The sequence below is a fragment of the Papilio polytes genome, unplaced genomic scaffold (assembly GCF_000836215.1).
Source record: "Papilio polytes unplaced genomic scaffold, Ppol_1.0 DF821845.1, whole genome shotgun sequence".
NCBI classification, from domain to species: Eukaryota; Metazoa; Arthropoda; class Insecta; order Lepidoptera; family Papilionidae; genus Papilio; species Papilio polytes.
The window spans coordinates 1,110,743-1,130,179 of NW_013527359.1; the positions used below are offsets into that span (position 1 = coordinate 1,110,743).

The 19,437-nt window shown below is 34.0% G+C and overlaps 1 protein-coding gene across 1 annotated transcript in view; it reads right to left on the reverse strand.

The window, feature by feature from the left end:
- LOC106107771 (neurogenic locus Notch protein) overlaps positions 1 to 19,437 on the reverse strand; it is a 118,154-nt gene that overhangs the window by 26,413 nt on the left and 72,304 nt on the right. The window contains exons 3-5 of the mRNA XM_013288773.1: positions 14,762 to 15,039; positions 11,457 to 11,801; positions 2,823 to 2,985 (exon numbers count right to left, since the gene is read on the reverse strand). Coding sequence (XP_013144227.1) covers positions 2,823 to 2,985; positions 11,457 to 11,801; positions 14,762 to 15,039 — 786 coding nt within the window. The remainder of the gene's footprint in view (positions 1 to 2,822; positions 2,986 to 11,456; positions 11,802 to 14,761; positions 15,040 to 19,437) is intronic.

The following is a 19,437-nucleotide window of genomic DNA, read 5'->3' on the forward strand; positions in this document are numbered from 1 at the left end:
GTAATGCACCAAATAAAAACAGAACGTCTTGAAACGTAACCCGATATCGCGCACGCATTTATCTGTTTCGTTTCACAAGCCAAGCCCGGATTGTATGACGCTATCCCATGATATACAAATGTATTCAAAAAACAACTCTAACCCGTTGGAATAAAGATGAAATTCGATAAAAAATCAATAGAACTTGTAAAATAAGTCGAACCACAGACCGGTAAGCGTGTAGTGTACATGCATTAAATTTGATTGCACATTGAACTTTATCGCTAATAAAATAAATTCCATAATCGTTTATAGATGCGATATTTAGTGATTACGGTGCGTTTTGAAAGCGTCTGCAGCGGTGCCCGCCGAAATATTAATAAGACATAAAAGATCTTGAATAAAAGACAAAAAAGCGAAGCTTTCGGTACTGTCTTGAAAGGCAGGTTTTTTATTTTCTTTTTAAAGAATCCATCAGAGTGGTCAAAGTTCCTTTGCGAAATCTATATACATGCTTACTAAATATTATTATTTAATTATTAATTAAATAGGATATGTAGGTAGATTATAATTTAGCTATGAATTCCAAAATTTAGAAAAAGCTTCAGTTTTCATACAAAAAACATTTTTTACTGAATTATAGGGCTTCCTATCACAACTGTAAAAAAATCTCCGGGAAGTAAGAAACCTTTTTGATTTAGTATTAAAAAGACATTTTCTGACAAAACACGGCTTGCATACTTTCCTTAGGTATTCCGTTTTAATTCTAAATATCATTTTAGTAAGAAGCTAAAATATTTTAAACATTTGATAAAGAATAAGTACCAATAGCCTAATGGTTTGTGGTACTACCAATCTTGCGGTCGAAGGTTCGAATCCCGCCATTCGACTGTCGTGAACCATATCTTAGCACAAGCCTAGAGCTTAGTTGGAATGGTTAAAGGAAACATTAGTAAATTAACAAAAATCTACTAATATTTTATAAAAAAAGAATACATGAGAAATAAAAAAACCGTTAAAGTAAAGGGGTCAACGACATCAACGGATTATTATTTAATTAACACTTAACGACTATGCGTGGACTCCGATCTTTGTTACGAAGATTAACTAAATGCATGGATATCATTACATGATTAATATCTCTTTATGTTGTCAATTTTTTTACATAGCAATATATTGAATAGATTTACAACTTTATCTTAAACGTGTGTGTAATTAAATGCCACGCTAAAACATACTCTATTGCTTTATGATAAGCGTTATAAACAATTACATTGATAGAAAAATGATAAGCAGTTTAATTGGACATGTCGATTGTTTGACAAACGATGATGTACGATTTAGCAAAATAAAACTTTAATCAAATAGTTTAAGGTTTACATTTGTCTAGCAGTTCGGAGTTAGAGTCAATTACGCAGACTTGAAGGATACGTTTTAAATTACAGCATACATGTCTGTTTTAAAACGGTCGGTAGTTTTAGATCGTTATACAGCAGGCAATGGACGTCGAACATTTCAACACATCACAAAGTTTAATGACAAAATTAGCTTACAGCTTTCACTTGCGTCATTCGATTTCCGTTCTCGAGACATCACTTATAAGCGAGTGTGAAAACAAACGAATGTTAACTATTACGTTTACGACTGTCAACTTTATTTTTATTTTTCTAATGACAACATATGGCTATGCTCTAAAGAGGTTTAATATGTAATGTTCTATTATAAATGCTAGCTGTTCCTATGCGACTTCATCCGCATGAAATTATAAAAATTTCATGTTATTGTTCTACTTTGATGTTGACAATAGCTTATGGTCTCTTTCGTACATAAGGGATTTTATCCAAAATACTTACGTAAGTTTAACGGCGTGAAAATGTATAGCCTAAAGCGTAACGCAAGTGTAGGGCTTTTTATTAAAATAAGAATTATTAAAAAATATGCTGTAATTACTGACATCTTAGGCAACAAAGAAGTGTGTGTTCACGCTTTATTATAATAGTGTAGATTCTAAAACTAACAAATATGATATTTTAATCTTAAACTTTCAACACAAATTCTCAGAGTTCATTTATAACTATATCTACTGTATGTTGTGTAGAGTAACAATTTACGTGTGTACATTAACGTTTGGGAACAAAGATTTCCTTGTCTAGTGAAGAATTACCAGCGAACCAATTAACGTTGACTTTCTATTTGAACATTGCAACAGTTGTCAGGGTCATCACGCCACTAAGTAAAAATACTGATCAACAGAAGACGATAAAACGCGTAGGACTTCTCCTAGTCTATTTTGTATTATGTTATGCCTGAATCTTATTAATATTATCTGACGTTTGGATAGATAGATGGATGTTTGTTAAACTTTGTAGCCTAAAAGGCTGAATCGATCTGGATAAAACTTTGCAAAGATATAGAGAATAATCTTGAAGAACACATAGGCTACTTTCTTTTGTTTTCATTAATACCACGCCGACGGAGTCGCGGGCGGAAGCTAGTAATTTAGGAAGCCCTAAGACACTTCCTATTTCATCTATAATAATGTTTATCTAAGGGCCAGCATAACTAATCCAAAGCAATGATATTGAGCGATCATCCATTGTTTATAAATGAACCACAGTTTACTGTCGCCGTTAATAGTGCGGGCAATACGCCTACTGCTTGAAACAAACCGACAAAATAAAAATCTTGCACTATGTCCGATTTCCTAGCTGTTTAACCGTTCGTTGGTGTTTTTCAACAACTTCATGAAATGCGTTTCAGAACTACATTACTTCATTTTTACGTTATTGATAATAATAAAACAAATGAAACTTAGCAACCGAGCTTTAGTAGGTTTAACTTACCTCAAAGCACATTCATCGACATCCGTCTCACAAAGGGTGCCTGTGAAAGTGGGTGGACACTCGCATGTGTAGGAGTTGAGGCCATCAATACAGGTCGCGCCGTTCTGACACAAGTTGCCGGGGCAGTCGTCGATGTCTATCTCACAATTCTGACCGCGGAAACCTGCAACAAAAACATATTAAATGTCTAAAGCATATATAATCGATTGCCGCAATAGATAGTGACATCAGAAAGCAGTTGTATGGGCCCACACGTCTGATTTTTTTTTTATATTACAAGGTGGTAAATGAGCAAGCGGCCATCTGAATCCAACGAATTGGCGAAGCGAAAGCCGCAATTGCATAAGCGTTGCCTACCCTAAATCGACAGAAAAGGAAACGCACATAAACAGGATATTTCCCCTTCATAAGCATCTCTTCCGCTGTCAAATCCACTTTTCCTTCTCATCCTTTCCTCTTAAAAAAAGGGTGGAAAGGAAAAGGGACTAAAATCAAGCTAAGAAAGTAAAGAAATTAAAGACGTCTGTAGTCTTTAAATAGAAGTTTATAAAAATACTTCTGCATTTTTTCTTCATCTATGAGAGAACGCATATTACGAGTATATTCCTTAATAAAAAAGTATAGATTTTCTTGGTAGTTAGGTAAAGTTGACTAAGATTCCCCGTCTCACCCTTTTGATTTTCAAACTAGTCTGAACTCATTTACCATACATCTAATTGCCGTTGAACTGTTCAGTGATGTACAGAGGGCGGTAGTGTACCGATTAGCAAGTCCGCAATCTCATTACCTTCATTAGACGAGTGTTCCCACGCGGGCCACATGTGCGTTGTTTATGAGATGTGAAAAAAATTTAACGCCCGCCCGACTTTAAATCCATCGACGCCTGTTTTTTCATGCGCAGCGTACCGCGTAAGTTAAGTCAGATGAGAGCGAAATCAACTTTTATTTTTAGAATTCATGCAGTTTAATTTTAAATATGTTAAATATAGCCTGGTATTTATACTTCTTAATAAAGATATATAAACTGTAGATTAAAAAGTATAAAATCAAGATACTACATAAAGGCTGATTTTTTATAATAATCTATACTAAAAGTGTTGCGACGTCATCTATTGATGAGTAGCAAAATTCATATCGGAAGAATAATCGAGCTGTGTCCAGCATGTAAGTCGCGAATAAATTTAAGAAAACTTAAAGGCGTTTTAACACTATCCCTCACGCTCGTAACAATATTATAAATAGTAGGGATTTGTACTTTTGTATGTGTTGAAATAACTCAAAAACTGAGCCAATTTTAAAAATTCTTTCACCGGTTATCTCTATGAGTAATATAGGCTATATTTTAAATTTCACGACAGCTTCTTTTTTATAAAAAGGAAGTATGATCTTACCAATGACTGGACTACAATGAGCCTTAACTTTTATCACACGCAGGTCAACCACTTTCTCTAGAATTGATTTTCATACAACTGACAGGGGAGTTTCGAAAACGTATAATTACGTACAAGTAATTAGCGATAGGCAGTCTCTTAAACACCCTGTACTTACGACTAAGATTCTATTTATTTAAAGACATGAGCATCGGTATTTTTTTATAAACAAGGGAGCAAACGAGCGGCCAAATGAATCCGCCGAGATTTCGAAGCAACCGCTGCCCATAGACATCCGCAGTTGCAGATGCGTTGTCTACCCTTAAACGAGACGCACATAAACAGGATATTTCCCCTTCCTATGCGTCTCCTCCACCGTCAAATGTACTTTTCCTTCCCATCCTTTCCTCTTAAGAAAATGGTTTACAATTGTTTTTTAAAGTTGACTTATCAACTAACAACTAACCCTTAGGTTAGTATTAAATATGAATTAGGGATTCCACTAGAAAGCGAAACTTACTAATCCTTCTACTAAATTATCGGATTGTCGTCTAATTTAATTAAATAAAACGCGTCTAACAGCCAATATTATTATTGAACCGTTACAATAGATTTAATTTGGTTCGATCCTCACTTTTGACCCGCGGCTACCGGTTTGACATCTCGATATTAAATTGACCTTAAGGTCTGAAACAAACTCATTATAGAATACGCTTTTGTGTACCCGCCGCTATCTCTTACGAATTCATCATAAGATATTTAATAGAAACTTATTGGAACAGTTGATCAATTTGATCTATAGACAAGATATACCACGATATATTTTAGACTAGGTGTTGCTCGCGACTTCGCCCGTTTGAAATTAAAAAATATAGCCCATGTTACTCGGTGATAACGTAGCTTTGTAACGGTAAAAGAATTTTTGTAATCGGCCCAGTAGTTTTTGAGTTAATTCAATACATACAAAAATACAAAATTTTCATCTGTACATCATTAGTATAGACAGTAAGATATCTTTTATGTCAATGTCTAATACAATTCCCCACATATCATAAATTATAATTTAAAAGCTACATTGAAAAATACCGATAAATTTAAAAGGGATTTAATTCAAATTTGCGCTCCAAATCTTGGATTTAGTAGACGAGTGTTGCATTTTTCTACATTCTCATTAAAATATGTGACGTCTCAACCTTCGACAGATGTTACAATCTAGACAGCTTCTGTACAAAGCCGGTAACTATCCAGCCCTCCTAGTCAAAGTGACTTTCGATTAGCGATTCCGATTGTAGAATCGACAAAATGTGTCAAAACGCATAGGAATGAATAAAAGCACGTGACTTATCGAATGTTGTCAGTTCCATACATTTTTGTCTTTTCGATCAGCGATAGCGATAATCGAATGTTACTTTGTCTAAAGGGCTGGTCGGATGCAAAATCGTTTTAAAATTTAATCTGCCCTCGAACTGTTGAAATATCTTTAACATTCACGGTGAGACGTTCCGTCCGACTCCTTTCCCATAAGTATGAGTAAACAATTACATTACGGAAGCCGTGTAATATCTATTTTGGGAATTTTGTAACACATGTACAATAACTTTTGACAGCACATGTTGATCGGTTCAACGTCGTGTCTTTCCCGAGTATATTTTTGCAACTAGAGGTTAATGACATGAAAGCGTGGGAATTTGCAAATAGATTGTAATAATTTGATAATAACTACATAACAAATCAACCTTTGGAGACATGATAATTAAGGAAGATGTTTAACTAATTATAGACAAAGATATATGAATACGTTAAGAAAATCAATTAAAACTGACACTTAGACGGACGTTAGTTATGAATGTGGAGGGGTACTTCGGTGGAGGTAGACCTAGAAAGATATGGATGGATTGCGTGAAAGGTGACATGGTCAAGAAGGGAGTGATGAGTGAGATGACGGATGATAGAGTGCTTTGGAAGACGAAAACCCGGTGCGCCGACCCTACGGGAGTAGGATAAGGCAGGAGAGATGATGACTAGGAGTTCAGGAATTCATTAGTTCAGATTTTCTTAATCTTTTTACACATTACACTATATTACGTTTGTTTTTTAAAAAATTACAGTAATTTTTTAATCGTTCGACAATCCTGTTATGTCCATTCCCACATTTAAGCAACAATGACGTCATCGTAAATAGAAATGTCATTTCAAGAGGGGACTTAGTCGGCTGATAAATATGAGTGTTCCCTCCACGCTGTTGAGATACGGACCAATTAATTCTGACGGCTTAATTACCAAGCACCACTTAACGCACCCAAATTGTAATAGAGGACGGAGAACGTATTATAACGTTAGAGCTATGCACCGAAATTTGTAACCATATAACTACAGAACGGCTACATATCTGGGCGAAATTAAGGGGAAAGTTAGATTCAAGTCTGGAATAACGCATACTTAATTACTAGCATCAAGATTGCTAAGTTTTATACATATTTTCCATTCGCGTGTTATTAATAAAATAAAAGTAATTATCATATGTGGTATTCCAGACTATCTTCTACACCCATGCCAAATGTCATCGAGATCCGTCCAGCAGTTTAGACTACTCTATGTTTTCTTTTGCATTTATAATATTAGGAAGATTCTGAGTAAATCTGTCCACGAAATTGCAATTAAATTGGTAGTTTGCATCCAAATAGACATACAAGAACACTTATTACAAACAAAAAGTCAGACACAGGTCGACATACTAATCATTTATGAAGAAAGCTGTGCTCCAAACATGACCTGTTCACAAAGTATTCAGCAATACTTCACTCCCATTCCGCAAGAACATTGAAGCTAATGAACACTAGATGTACCCCAAGAGCTACATGTAACGAACACATCCTGAACTCTAAACATATAACAATAAGAACTAAAACTGAACTGAACTAAAAACTCGTTGCAAAGCTTTCTCAATCTTAAGGTTAAATTGATACTGAAATATATACCGTATTGGGTGGTAATAGAGTTTATATTTGATTAAAAAATTCAGTGGGTGAGTTAAGCAAAGCTCATTGATAGCGCTTCTAGTTAAATGTAATAGAGGTCATTTTACAATTTCCGGCACGAAAGACGTAATGTATATCTTGTACGTGTAATGAATTATGCACTTAAAACATATATCTTTAAGATTCATTTTTGTTTAAACTAAGATTTGCTCGCGTATTTGTATTGTGAGAATTACACGGTTAATGAATTTAATGTAGATTTTTTCTTACACTGTCATTAAAGAAATAGATTACAACATTTCATATCAGATAAATGGGTACTGTTTGTAATGAAAGCATTATACGGTAGCTCGGTTTCTGATTTGCATACTATACTTTTAGCATCATGAGGTCCGTTAAAACAAAACTGACATTCTAATATTGTGGTGATAAATATTCTATTGTTTTTTAGACTTTCTAAATTATCATCATCTCCCCTACCTTATCCTACTCCAGTAGGGTCTGCGCGCCAGGTTTTTGTACTTCAACTATCATCAAAACTTTCGTCATTAATCACCTCTTGGCCCTATGAGTCGGCAAAGTACGTACCTTTCCATACATCTCTATCAACCGTCTTATCTGAATTCACTCCCTTAAGAGTATCTTCTTACACACAATCCAAAATTACTTCAGTCTTGGTCTTTGTAGCCACATTCAATCTTAATACTTTCTTGTTTATTTGTTACTAGCTTTCGCCCGCGACTCCGTTCGCTTGGCATTAAATAACAAAAGCGAATAGCCTATGTGTTCTTCCAGACTATCCTCTACACCTATGCCAAATTTCATCGAGATCTGTTCAGCCGTTTAGGCTACAAACTCTAACAAACATCCATCCATCCATATCAATAAAACCAATTATCTTTCTCACCACAAACGTTATAAAACTAGTTCTACAAGTTGTCAATACAAAAACTTGCACATAGGGTTATAAAGAACTTGGTCGTTTTCATCCAGTTTTGTTAACTGCTATAAAATATCTACAGCTTACAATGCCGTGGTTGTGTGAGTGATCAAGTCGTGGTCGCCTCGGGCACTCGGGTCATAGAGTAAACTCAGACACGCAATAAACAAATTGTTTCTTTTCTATTATGCCTAAGTGTGTCGGTTTCAATTGTTTTTGATTGGGTAATGAAGAAAGTACAACGATGGTTCGTCTTTTTGTAGACGTAAAAAATGCATTTGTTTTTAAAAGTGATATTATTAAAATCATAACTAGGTTTCCTATAGTTTTGTTTGCACAAAACAGTAACAATTTTGTCCATTAGTTTTTTTGCGTTTTTTTTTTTCAGTTTAAATTTGTGTTTCGCTAATATTTTATCTAATAACATAAAACGTGTGCTAGATAATAAACGTAGATCCAATCTGTCTATTGGATTGACCATTTACATACCGCTTAGGATAATCTTTTAAGCAAAAAAATGTTGCTTTACAAGTTTTTTTAAGCACAATCATTTAGAAACAATTAGTTTGATATCGAACTGATATTTTAATTCTACGATAAAATTGGAAGTATTTAAAGTTACTTAAATAAACTTTGAAACTTGAGAAAAATGAAATAAAAAATACATTGCTATTTTTTTTTCCAAGGGGAATAAAATATATGACGTTTGCTTTTAAAATTTTTTACATTATACAAAGTGTTCTTGCAAAGTATTCTTACGGAAGTATGATTTTATTTCCGCATATTATTAAATAGTAACATTTAGATAATATCACGATGGCCGCGCAAAGGGCAACGCAACAGTCAGAGGTCGAAAGCAAATCGACGACAGATTCAGAAATAATTGGCAATCGAGTGCCACTATCGATTCTGATCGAAACGTGAACTAAACGAGGGGAATAAAAGCTTTGTAAACGATAAAAGTATTTACAATTAGATTATCTATACTATTATAAAAAAGAATAAACACACACTTCTTTGTTGCCTAAGATGTCAGCAATCACAGCATATTTTAGAATAACTTCTTTTTTTAATAAAAAGCCCTACACTTGCGTCATGCTTAAGGCTATATGTTTTAACGCCATTAAACATAAGAGGTGAATACTTTGAATAAAAACCCTAATGTGGGAAAGAGACCATAAGTTGCTGCCAACATTAAGGAAGCAAGGCTGTCATCATGTCATGTCATTTTGATTGATAATTTGACAAATGTAAAGAATAAAATAAAATCTTCATAATTCATGCGGATGAAGTCGCACGGGAACGGCTAGTATAAAGTTTGTCCCGTACGTTTTTTATCAAGACAACATGTAAACGTGTTAATATAAATCGTTAACAATTATGTTACCTTTAACACAATCAAATCGATCATATTTCAATGTAATGTTATGATTATCGATCGAACGTATCAATTCAACACCTGTTATTAACAACTTATTTATATTACGAATGTATCCGAACATTTGGAGATTGATTTATTGGAATTATTTACTTCGCAAGCTGAACAAGGCTTTTATCATTCTTATTAATATAAATGCGAAAGTTTCGATGGATGTTTGTTAGAGTTTGTAGCCAAAACGGCTGGATGGATCTCGATGAAATTTGGCATAGTAGAGTACAGTCAGGAAGAACGCAAAGGCTACTTTGTTTTTTTAATTCCACACGGATGGTATCGCGATTAGATACTAGACAAATCTTTTATTTCTATTTCTGTATTGTTCTTCATTTGGATGATTGTATGCAACAAGTCACAATGATTTATAACGTGAAGTGGTATTTTTTTTTCAAGTAGAATATATATTTTTTTAATTTCCCGAGTCAAAGTAATACAGTAGAATCTCGATAAGTTAAAGTCCAAGGGAAGCACAATTTTTTTTAAGTTATCAAGCGTCTCTGTTATAAAGATTTTGGGCTCTGATAGGAAGGGAACATATTATTTTTTGAAGTTATAGAGGTGTTTAAGTTACCGAGGTTCTACTGTACAACAGGACGGTAATTTAAAGATGACACAATCCGACCACGTAGTTCGCTTGAATACATTTAACCCAGAAACTTTAGTTCAACGATAACTGGAACAAGTATACTTACGACGTTACCTTAAAGGTGCAGAGCTGTAGCAATATACCAATATAGACGTGACTATGTAAGGAAAATTGCAGACCATTTAAATGGTCTTAAACTGTTTTACTTTCAAATTCAACGGACAGTATTTTTTCGTAGATTACAAATTGGCTCATTTGAAGTGCGACACCAATAAAACGTCATATTAATTAAAAATAAATCATTTATAAGATACTAGCTGTTCCCGTGCGGCTTCATCCGCATATATTATAAAATCTATTTGATTGTTAACATTTGTCAACTTCTCAATTGCAAATGTCAATATTACCGTTACCATAATAACCTTGCTTCCTTAATGTTGGCAGCTCGTATCGTATGGTCTCTTTCCCACATTAGGGTTTTAAATCCAAAATATTTACCCCCTAAATTTAATGGGGTCAAAATACATAGCATAAAGCATGACGTAAGTGTAGGGCTTTTTATTAAAATAAGAAATATTCAAAAATATACTGTAATTGCTGATATCTTAGGCAGCAAAGAAATGTGTGGTTACGCTTTATTATAATAGTATAGATTATCAATTTAAATTAAAACTTCCAGCATAAACATCGAAAATACCAACAATACAATCGGTAATACTTTTAGATGTTAATTAAAAAACAAAAAGCTACAATTTCCGTGTATTACAAGTTGTATTGGGTAGTCTTAGCTTATTTGGTCCGTCGTCGTGGTGTCTCAAACCATTATCATACAATACCCCCGTCGATGTCGTTACCGTGTTAATGGGAACGATTCCTTCTCTCCAGATTTGGAGGTAAACCACCCAACTGTTTAATGCAAATTATACGGTCATTTCTAAATTTGGCAAAGAAAATTTTAATCACATGCTCGTTATCGTTTATGAGTTTATACCACACAAGCTTGCACTTTAATACGTCCTTTTAAACCATCTCAATAGTCATATACTTCACTAGCTGTTGACCGCGACTTCATTCACTTGGAATTAAAAAATAATAAAATACATCCTATATTACTCAGTGGTAATGAAGCTTTAAAATACTAAAAGAATTTTTGAAATCGGCTCTATTATTTTTGAGTTATTTCAATACATACAAAAATCCAAAAATACAAATAATTACTCTGTAACATTTGTATACATTAACGCTTACTGTTTAGAAATACTATAATAGGTTATGGACTCTCTGTTTATAACTAATCTATGATATCTAGAAATTTTAAAACTTACCAGGAGGACAGTCACATTCGTATCTCAGCTGATCCAATGGCGTGCATCTTCCACCATGCAAACAGGGAGAAGGCTCACACGGCACGTATTCCGCATCACAATCTCTGCCCGTGAAACCCGGCTCGCACACACAAGTATACGACCCGTGTGTATTAAAGCATCTCCCATGATGACAAGGTCCAGAACCACTTGAGCATTCCACCACGTCGTCGATACATCGCGGGCCGGTGAAGCCGGGTGGACAAGCACATGAGTAGCCGGCGGTAGTTGTATTGTCCGCAACGCAACGACCTCCATTCCTACACGGTTGGGATGCGCAGTGGTCTTCGTGTGAACATTCAGCACCTGTGAACGATATAATTAAGTTAAAATTACATTGAAATATTCTCATAATAAAAAAAATAGGTGACATAAATGAACTTTCTGAGTTAATTTTATTACTTTATATCGAATTATCCACGATTTCCAAACTTTTCTTCTTTTTTGGTTATAAAAACGATATTTAATTAAGGACAAATTTACTGCGTCTGATATTTTCCCCAAACGCAGACAATAAAGTAAACTTTTTAACGAGTTAATAAAATGTAAAGAGCTGTTTTTATACCATTATTCAAATCACCTCTACTGAATTGCAAGCTCTTTGGAAATAGAATTTTTGTATTTTTTGCATAGCAAAAACTCAAAATGTCACTTAAATGTCAATAAACTGGATACTTTGCAAAAAGGTGACAGATATAATGAAGTTGACATCAAAACGTATGTTCACGCAAATAAAGGTCATTAAACATAGGTTTTCACTGCATGTAAATATTGGTTATAACCTCACAATGTCTGTGAGTAAACAGTGATATATCAAGCCAAGCGATCCTGATTATAACATCATTAACATCAACATGCCCTTATCCCTTACGGAGGGTCGGCACAGTATGTGCTGCTCTTCCATACATCTCTATCAGCCGTCATATCTGAATCCACTCCTTAAGCATATCCTGTTTCACACAATCCATACTTTCTTCGGTCTCCACCTGTGTAGCCATCCACATTCAATCTTAACACTTTCCGGTTTAAGTCCCTATCGTCTGTCGCAAAACATGTCCCGTTAATAACAAAACTACCAATGTTAAAAGGGTAATAACCTTAGATTATAATTTACAGCTTTAAGCCGTTATTAATTGAAAAAATCGCTAAAATATAGGGTCAATTCACTAGGATTGACGAGCAATAAATTAAACGTGTTTTAATTACTAGACGGAGATAAAACAGCAATATTTCAAACATAAATTAAATTAAAGACGGATGGGAATCGAGAAACATCTTTATTGAATAGAAAACAATTCTTAAATAAATTTTGAGTTAAGCTTTAAACGGAAATACCAATCTTTAGAATATGAAATCAATTAATTAATCTTTTAGTTATAAAACCATGGTATAAGTCGTTTAGAATCTTTATTACTATTTATTTGTTTTCAAAAACTTATCTGTGAAAACATCTTAGAGATCCAAAAAAATTAACCACTGAACTCAATTTAAAACTGTCCCCTTAGTGATCAATTACCATTTCTGAGTGTAGTAAAACAGATTGAAAAGTTTCATAAAAGTGAACTTGTGTACGATGTAGTAGGGTTTGTAATAATTGGTCCGATGGCGCCCGGAGCCGAATTCACAGTCAGTTTAATTGGAATGGCTGACTAATCGACGTGCGCCAAACATGTTGGAATTCACTCTGATTGCTCCAAATAAGCTCAATTGATATGACATTTCGAATTCTGTATACCTTGTCTCCACTAACTTTTATAGTTACTCTTACTTTCGCCTGCGATTCCGTCACCGTGGAATTTAATAAAACAAAAGTAAGTAGTCTGTGTTCTTCCAGACTATCCTCTACATCTATACCAAATTTCATCGAAATCCGTTCAGCCGTTTAGGCTAAAAACCCTAACAAACGCATCCGTCCATGTATTGAATGAAAGACGAGTAAAACCATTAAATCTAACAACTAGACAAAAGTAATATTTACATCTCCAATTAATAAAATATCGTTAGAAATATATCATTTTAGAAATATAACCGAATCATAACGTGAGTAGAATTAAAAAATGATTCACAACAGATAAAAAAGCAACCGGAGACGTCTTACCAAAACGTAATGAAAATGTGCGTGGAAAGCGAGGGAAATTAAAATTTTTGCTCAACTACGAGTCGGTAATTGCGCTTGCGGCTAAAGATGGCGTCGGTTGAATTTTTTGTACAAATACCTTACTTGTTTCTCGAGTTGGCGTGTTGTAACTCATCTAAGAATCCTAGATAAAAGTGAATTAAGTTTTTGTTTAACACAAGCAAGAAAACAAATATGCAATAGTGTGTTTAAGGAAATTAAAACTGCAAAATTATCCGAAACAAACGTAAATGTTTAGATAACTATAAAAATCCTCACTTTTTACACAAATTTCTTTCCGATATTAAATAATTTTGAACTTTTTAACGGCTGTTAGAAAAAATGAAAGCTGTTAAATACACAACCGAATAAAACTTGTTCCTACAATTTATTTTATTCAATAATTAACCGTGAACTACTAGTGCAATTGATTTTAAACCTAAACTCAATGGATAAAATGTTATATTTGTGTAAAACAATAGATGTACATTCGACAACAAAAGTTAAAAGGATATTTTAAAACAATTCAATTAGGTAACAATTTGAAAGCTTGCACAAAATACTGCGTCTTTTTTATTTACGAAGGCTTAAATCTAGCAGTGAGCTAAGGCTCATGACGGTGATGGTGATAGGTTTTAGATTATTTACAGCCAGTTGTTTATCTATCTAAAAATACTACCGGTTTTAAGCCTTACATTATTGGATTCCGTCTACATCGCATTTTTTAAACATGTTGTAATTGATATTGTCGACGATACAAATCATAATCATTATAAAATAAAGCAATAAACAACGCTGAACATTTTTCATTTATTTCTCATTCGAACACCTGTGTATTATTCATCTTATTACCGGAACTAAAATATTTAATACTAAAGAAGTACTAAGTAAAGCCATATTATATCGAATTGTCCAAGAATACATACAAAAATAAAAACTTAACCAGAATATATAAAACAAAGCATTTTACCCTGATACAGTATGTGCCCAAACTAGTCTTATACTCTGTCGTTAATTGAATTTCCACCAGCGAAACACCTTCACAAACACCTATCTTTATTTTTTTCCAAAATCGTGAGCAGGATGGTAATATATTTTAGAAGTATTTTACCAGTGGAAACTGTAACTGACAGTACACAACGTAGCTTACCTGTGTATCCCGGTGGACAGTCGCATTCAAAAGTGTGTAATGACGTCAACCGGCAGGTGGCGCCATTCAAACATGGTGCCGAATCACAAGCAGCCGGTACTCGTATCTCACACAGCGATGCACTGAACCCGAGGGGACAGTCGCAAGCAAAGGACGGGGGGCCGCCGCCGACCCCTGGCCGGACCCTACAGGTGCCGCCGTTCTGGCACCTGGGACTAGATTCGCTGTGGCAGGGGTTCAAATGCTGACAGAACTCGCCGGCGTAACGTGACGTGCAACTGAAACAAAAGAGATATAATATATTAATTTAAGAACAAAAATTATTTGCTTTGACAATTCGGATAATAAATTACGTGGGTGTACCACGCATATAACGCAAAAACCAACACAAGTGAGAGATAAAATCCGTCTCTTCGTACAAACAGCAGAAGCAATACGAAAATGGCTATAGTAACTGGCTATCGGGAGCGGACGTCGTCAATAAATAATGCCGATAGGTGGCGCTGGCAGACACGGTCGTGCGACAGCCACACTAACAACTTTTGTACTACCTCGCTTACTCTATACGCTTATATGCATAACTAGCTTTTGCCCGCAACTCCGTCCGCGTGGAATTAAAAAAAAAAACAAAAGTAAGTAGCCTATGTGTTCTTCCAGACTATCCACTACACCCATACCAAGTTTCATCGAAATCCGTTCATCCGTTTAGGCTACAAACTGTAACAAACATCCATCCATCCATCTAAACCTTTGCATTTATAATATTAGTATGAAGTATGATTGTAACCGTGAAATACTATCTTTATATTCCCAATAACAATAATGTTCCTATACAAATATTTTAAAAGTGAAATACATTTTGTGTTCTGCATACTTTCAATGTATTGCAGAGTAAATAAAAAATAAAAAAATAAACCTCCAAATATTGATGTTCGATTAATTTATACTTAATAAAAGTTTCCCTCATTCTCGTATAATAAACTAGTTTTATTATGTAAATAAATGCATTAAAGATTCATAATTTACAGTAGACTAAATAAACATATCGTTAAATATAAATGAAAATCGATAACGATAGCATCAAACGGGTCACAAATATGAAAATGTGATACAACGTATAATGATGGAAGTTTAGTACTCGTTCAAGTAATGGAATCAATGCAAGCAATCATGAAGCCTATAGTGCAACCACCCACGGCTACATTAATATTCCGAGAGGCAATTTCACCTTATCGTAACCGAAATTGTTACATTATCAGCATTTGTGGGAAAATCATCGATTCTATAAACATTACAAATTTATAGTTAAATCTACAAAGAATCTAACATCAAATAGTATGTGTTCCATTCAAAATTAAATCGATTTTTTGTTTACATTTTGATTTGGTAAAGTTCTTCATAAAAATACACAAGATCGAATATTTTTTTTTAATAATTTTAACCTTATTCATTCGTATTTCTACGAAAGTAATAAAGGAATTTACACCGACCTATTACAATTAAAATTATTAGTAAATTTTGAAATACGTTATGGATAAAATCTACAATCTAGTAAAGAGAAACATAACAAGAATACAGAAAACAGAAACACAAAACATATCCGTACAATGGGTTTCAAAGATGATTCTAAGAGAACACAATAGTGCAACACTTGGTATCCATGATGCATGAGGTTGAATATCCAGCGGGGCTTGTAAGTTGTGAGGCGTGGGCGGCATGGGCGCACCTCACACCCACGCATTGACCTCACAAGGATAGGGTTCTTGCACTCATGCAGCATGGATGCAACCAACATATAACAACTTATAAATGCTATTCCAGACTGTAATATATCTTAGTTCTAAATTTAATTCAGAACTATGGAGTCATTGGTCAGCAAATTTTATGTGGCTTTTGCCCGCGTCTTTTCTGGCGGAATTAAAAGATCCTGTTAAGTAGACTAATTTTTACAATCAGTGGGATAGCCCTTTTGGACTCTAAACTCGATTTTTTAACATTAGTAAGAAGTAAGATATTGTAATTGTATTTATGAAGTCGGTTTGTTTGATCGGTTATCTTCAAACATCAATCTACAATTAAGTAATTAAACCAAAATAACCAATTGTCGGACAATTAGCAAAAAACTAACAATGAGACGCACTAAAGTGTAATGGTAACGGCAAATTAAACGGTCGTACAATAATTGCATGGAAGACGTGAGAAGATTGTTTAATAGTGTTTCGTGTTGACGGTTGGTTAGTTTTAAAATGAAAGACCACGGAGTCGTTAATTACAGCATAAGACTTGGCATCTCGGAATGACAGCGCCTCCTATCCCCGAGCTACCTGTAAGCGGTTATCTTTTTAACAAACTGCGGCCGCCACGGCTTTGTTTAAGTCTGTTAGGAGCTAAATCTTCATTATCCCAGGAACTATAAATTAATATCGCCCTACAGCTCGGTCTAAGAACATTCTTTAAATTATTTAGCAACTATCTGAAATATTTTATATTAGATTGTGCTTGTGATAATTAAAATGTAATGCACTGTTTATTTTAGTTTTAAATTCACTAATCAAAATAGATTAAAAATGATACAGAACAAAATCAAATAGCTAAATTTCTCAATTCAGAACTACTTTGAATTCTGACCTTTAAACTAAAGTTATTATACAAAACTTTAACTAAACTTAAAGATATGTAAAACTTAATGTAGTACTTCAAGGCTAAGCTTGCCGTGTCTAGACTCAGCTTGCAGGGTAATAACTCAACTGTTCCGACACAACCGACAGTGTATCCCGTGTCCCGAGATCTTGAACGAAAATATAAATGTGTACACTCAAGTGCAAAATTCTATAGACATTTAATATTCTGATTTTTAATAATGACATTGACTTCTTTCTGTTTTTGAAGAGCAAGAAACTAGTTTTCGATACTTTTTATAATACATTTATTGTTTTAATTTGGTGATTATTTAAAAAAAAATATCGTAGATTCTATCAACAGTCTAGACATTTCTAATAGACCAAAAGAAAAAACTATATTTACATATCCAGGTTTTACATTTTGAAAATTATAATTTTTTAGATCCTCTAGAAAATGTTTGCTACTAAATTTATTTAATTGCCACTACAATATTTCAATTTGATCAAAACAGTGAGAAAATAAAAAGTCATTTGTGATTGTATAAATTAAAACAAAAATTCAAAACAAACTTAACTTAGGAGTAAAATAAAGAGAGACTAAATTATCAACAATAGTAAAAAAACTGGTTTTCTTTAATCAAAATACATTATGACAGATCAAAGCGTAAAATAATCAATATAATACATCTCTCTTTCATATCCTTTGAAGAACTTGAGACAAGAATATGTTTTACAATGCTATTTGGGTAATGGAGACGGTAACATAATCAGTGATGCACAAGTTACGACATCCAGTGGCAGGTGGCTGCGAGGACAAATATTAACCGAGACAGCCGCTTCGTGGAACTCCGCTACCTGGTGTTGACTAATTAAACAAAACGATCTGTAAACCTCATTTGAGTATAATACCTCTTAGAGTACTATTTGATTTACAAAGAAAACATTAAAATTAAAGTCGGTAATTTTGCTGATATGGAGAAAAGAATAACAGTTAAAGGCTGTTTTCTTTAACATTTAACAGTAAAATACGTAATTAAATATGTAAAAGGGGGGTCCAAATATTTTTTTACACACTACGCATAAAAAATTAGAAGTTTAATCAATTACAAATTAGTATGCCTATAATTTTGGCCTGAAGTGTATTTGCTTTTATAACCCTCTAGTCTGTAATTTGTCTTTTAACTGTAGTATATAATAATAAAAGTTATTTTTCTCTAACATACGTCAATCAAGCCAGTACCAGCGTTGGTACGGTCATGTGCAGTTACATGTGCCTTAATCGGAGATAAAAACGATAAATGTGCAAGTAAATGTGTCTTCCTGTTAATGTCACCTTAAACGTATGGATAACTGTTAAGTAAGCTTCTAAGTTCAAGTAACGTTAAGTGCGATTCATACGTTCTCCGACGGATTAGGTGGTGTAATAAGAGAATCACACCTTTTTAAGTTCACAGTAGCGTTAGTTCAGAGAAAACATAACTATGAAAAATACAATAAAATATACGGTACGAATATGTACAGTCAGCAAGTATACACATTTATGTACGTAGCTTCAAAAACTTGTTACGTCATCAGTTTTATCTGCATGCACGTACTCGTATGCTTCCGACCATGAATATATTTATTGATGAAAAGTGTATTAAGAATTTTAGAATCCGAAATCCTGTACAAGATTGTAAAATTTCATCAACGAAAGCAAATTTATGCAGCTGACTGTATATCTAAAATAAAAAAGGTTAGTTTTTTAATTACTACATTTATTAAAACAGCCGTCATTAAAGTGATTCATTAATAAAATTACTTGATAATAGTCAATCAAAACAAAAGACAAAAGGTACATCGAAGTGCAGCCAATTAAAGGCCACAAAGCCCGCGGTTACGACCAAAATAAAAGGCTCGAAGGACCATAAACCGCTGCCCGGTAGCGGCGCCGGCATCCATACTTCATCCCCTGTTAGACAGCCTACGGAGCTTAAAGCTTTAATACAAGAAGCTTTTATTGTCTGCCTATGCTTTGTATGCAGATTTTGAACCATGTTTCGATAAAATATTGTT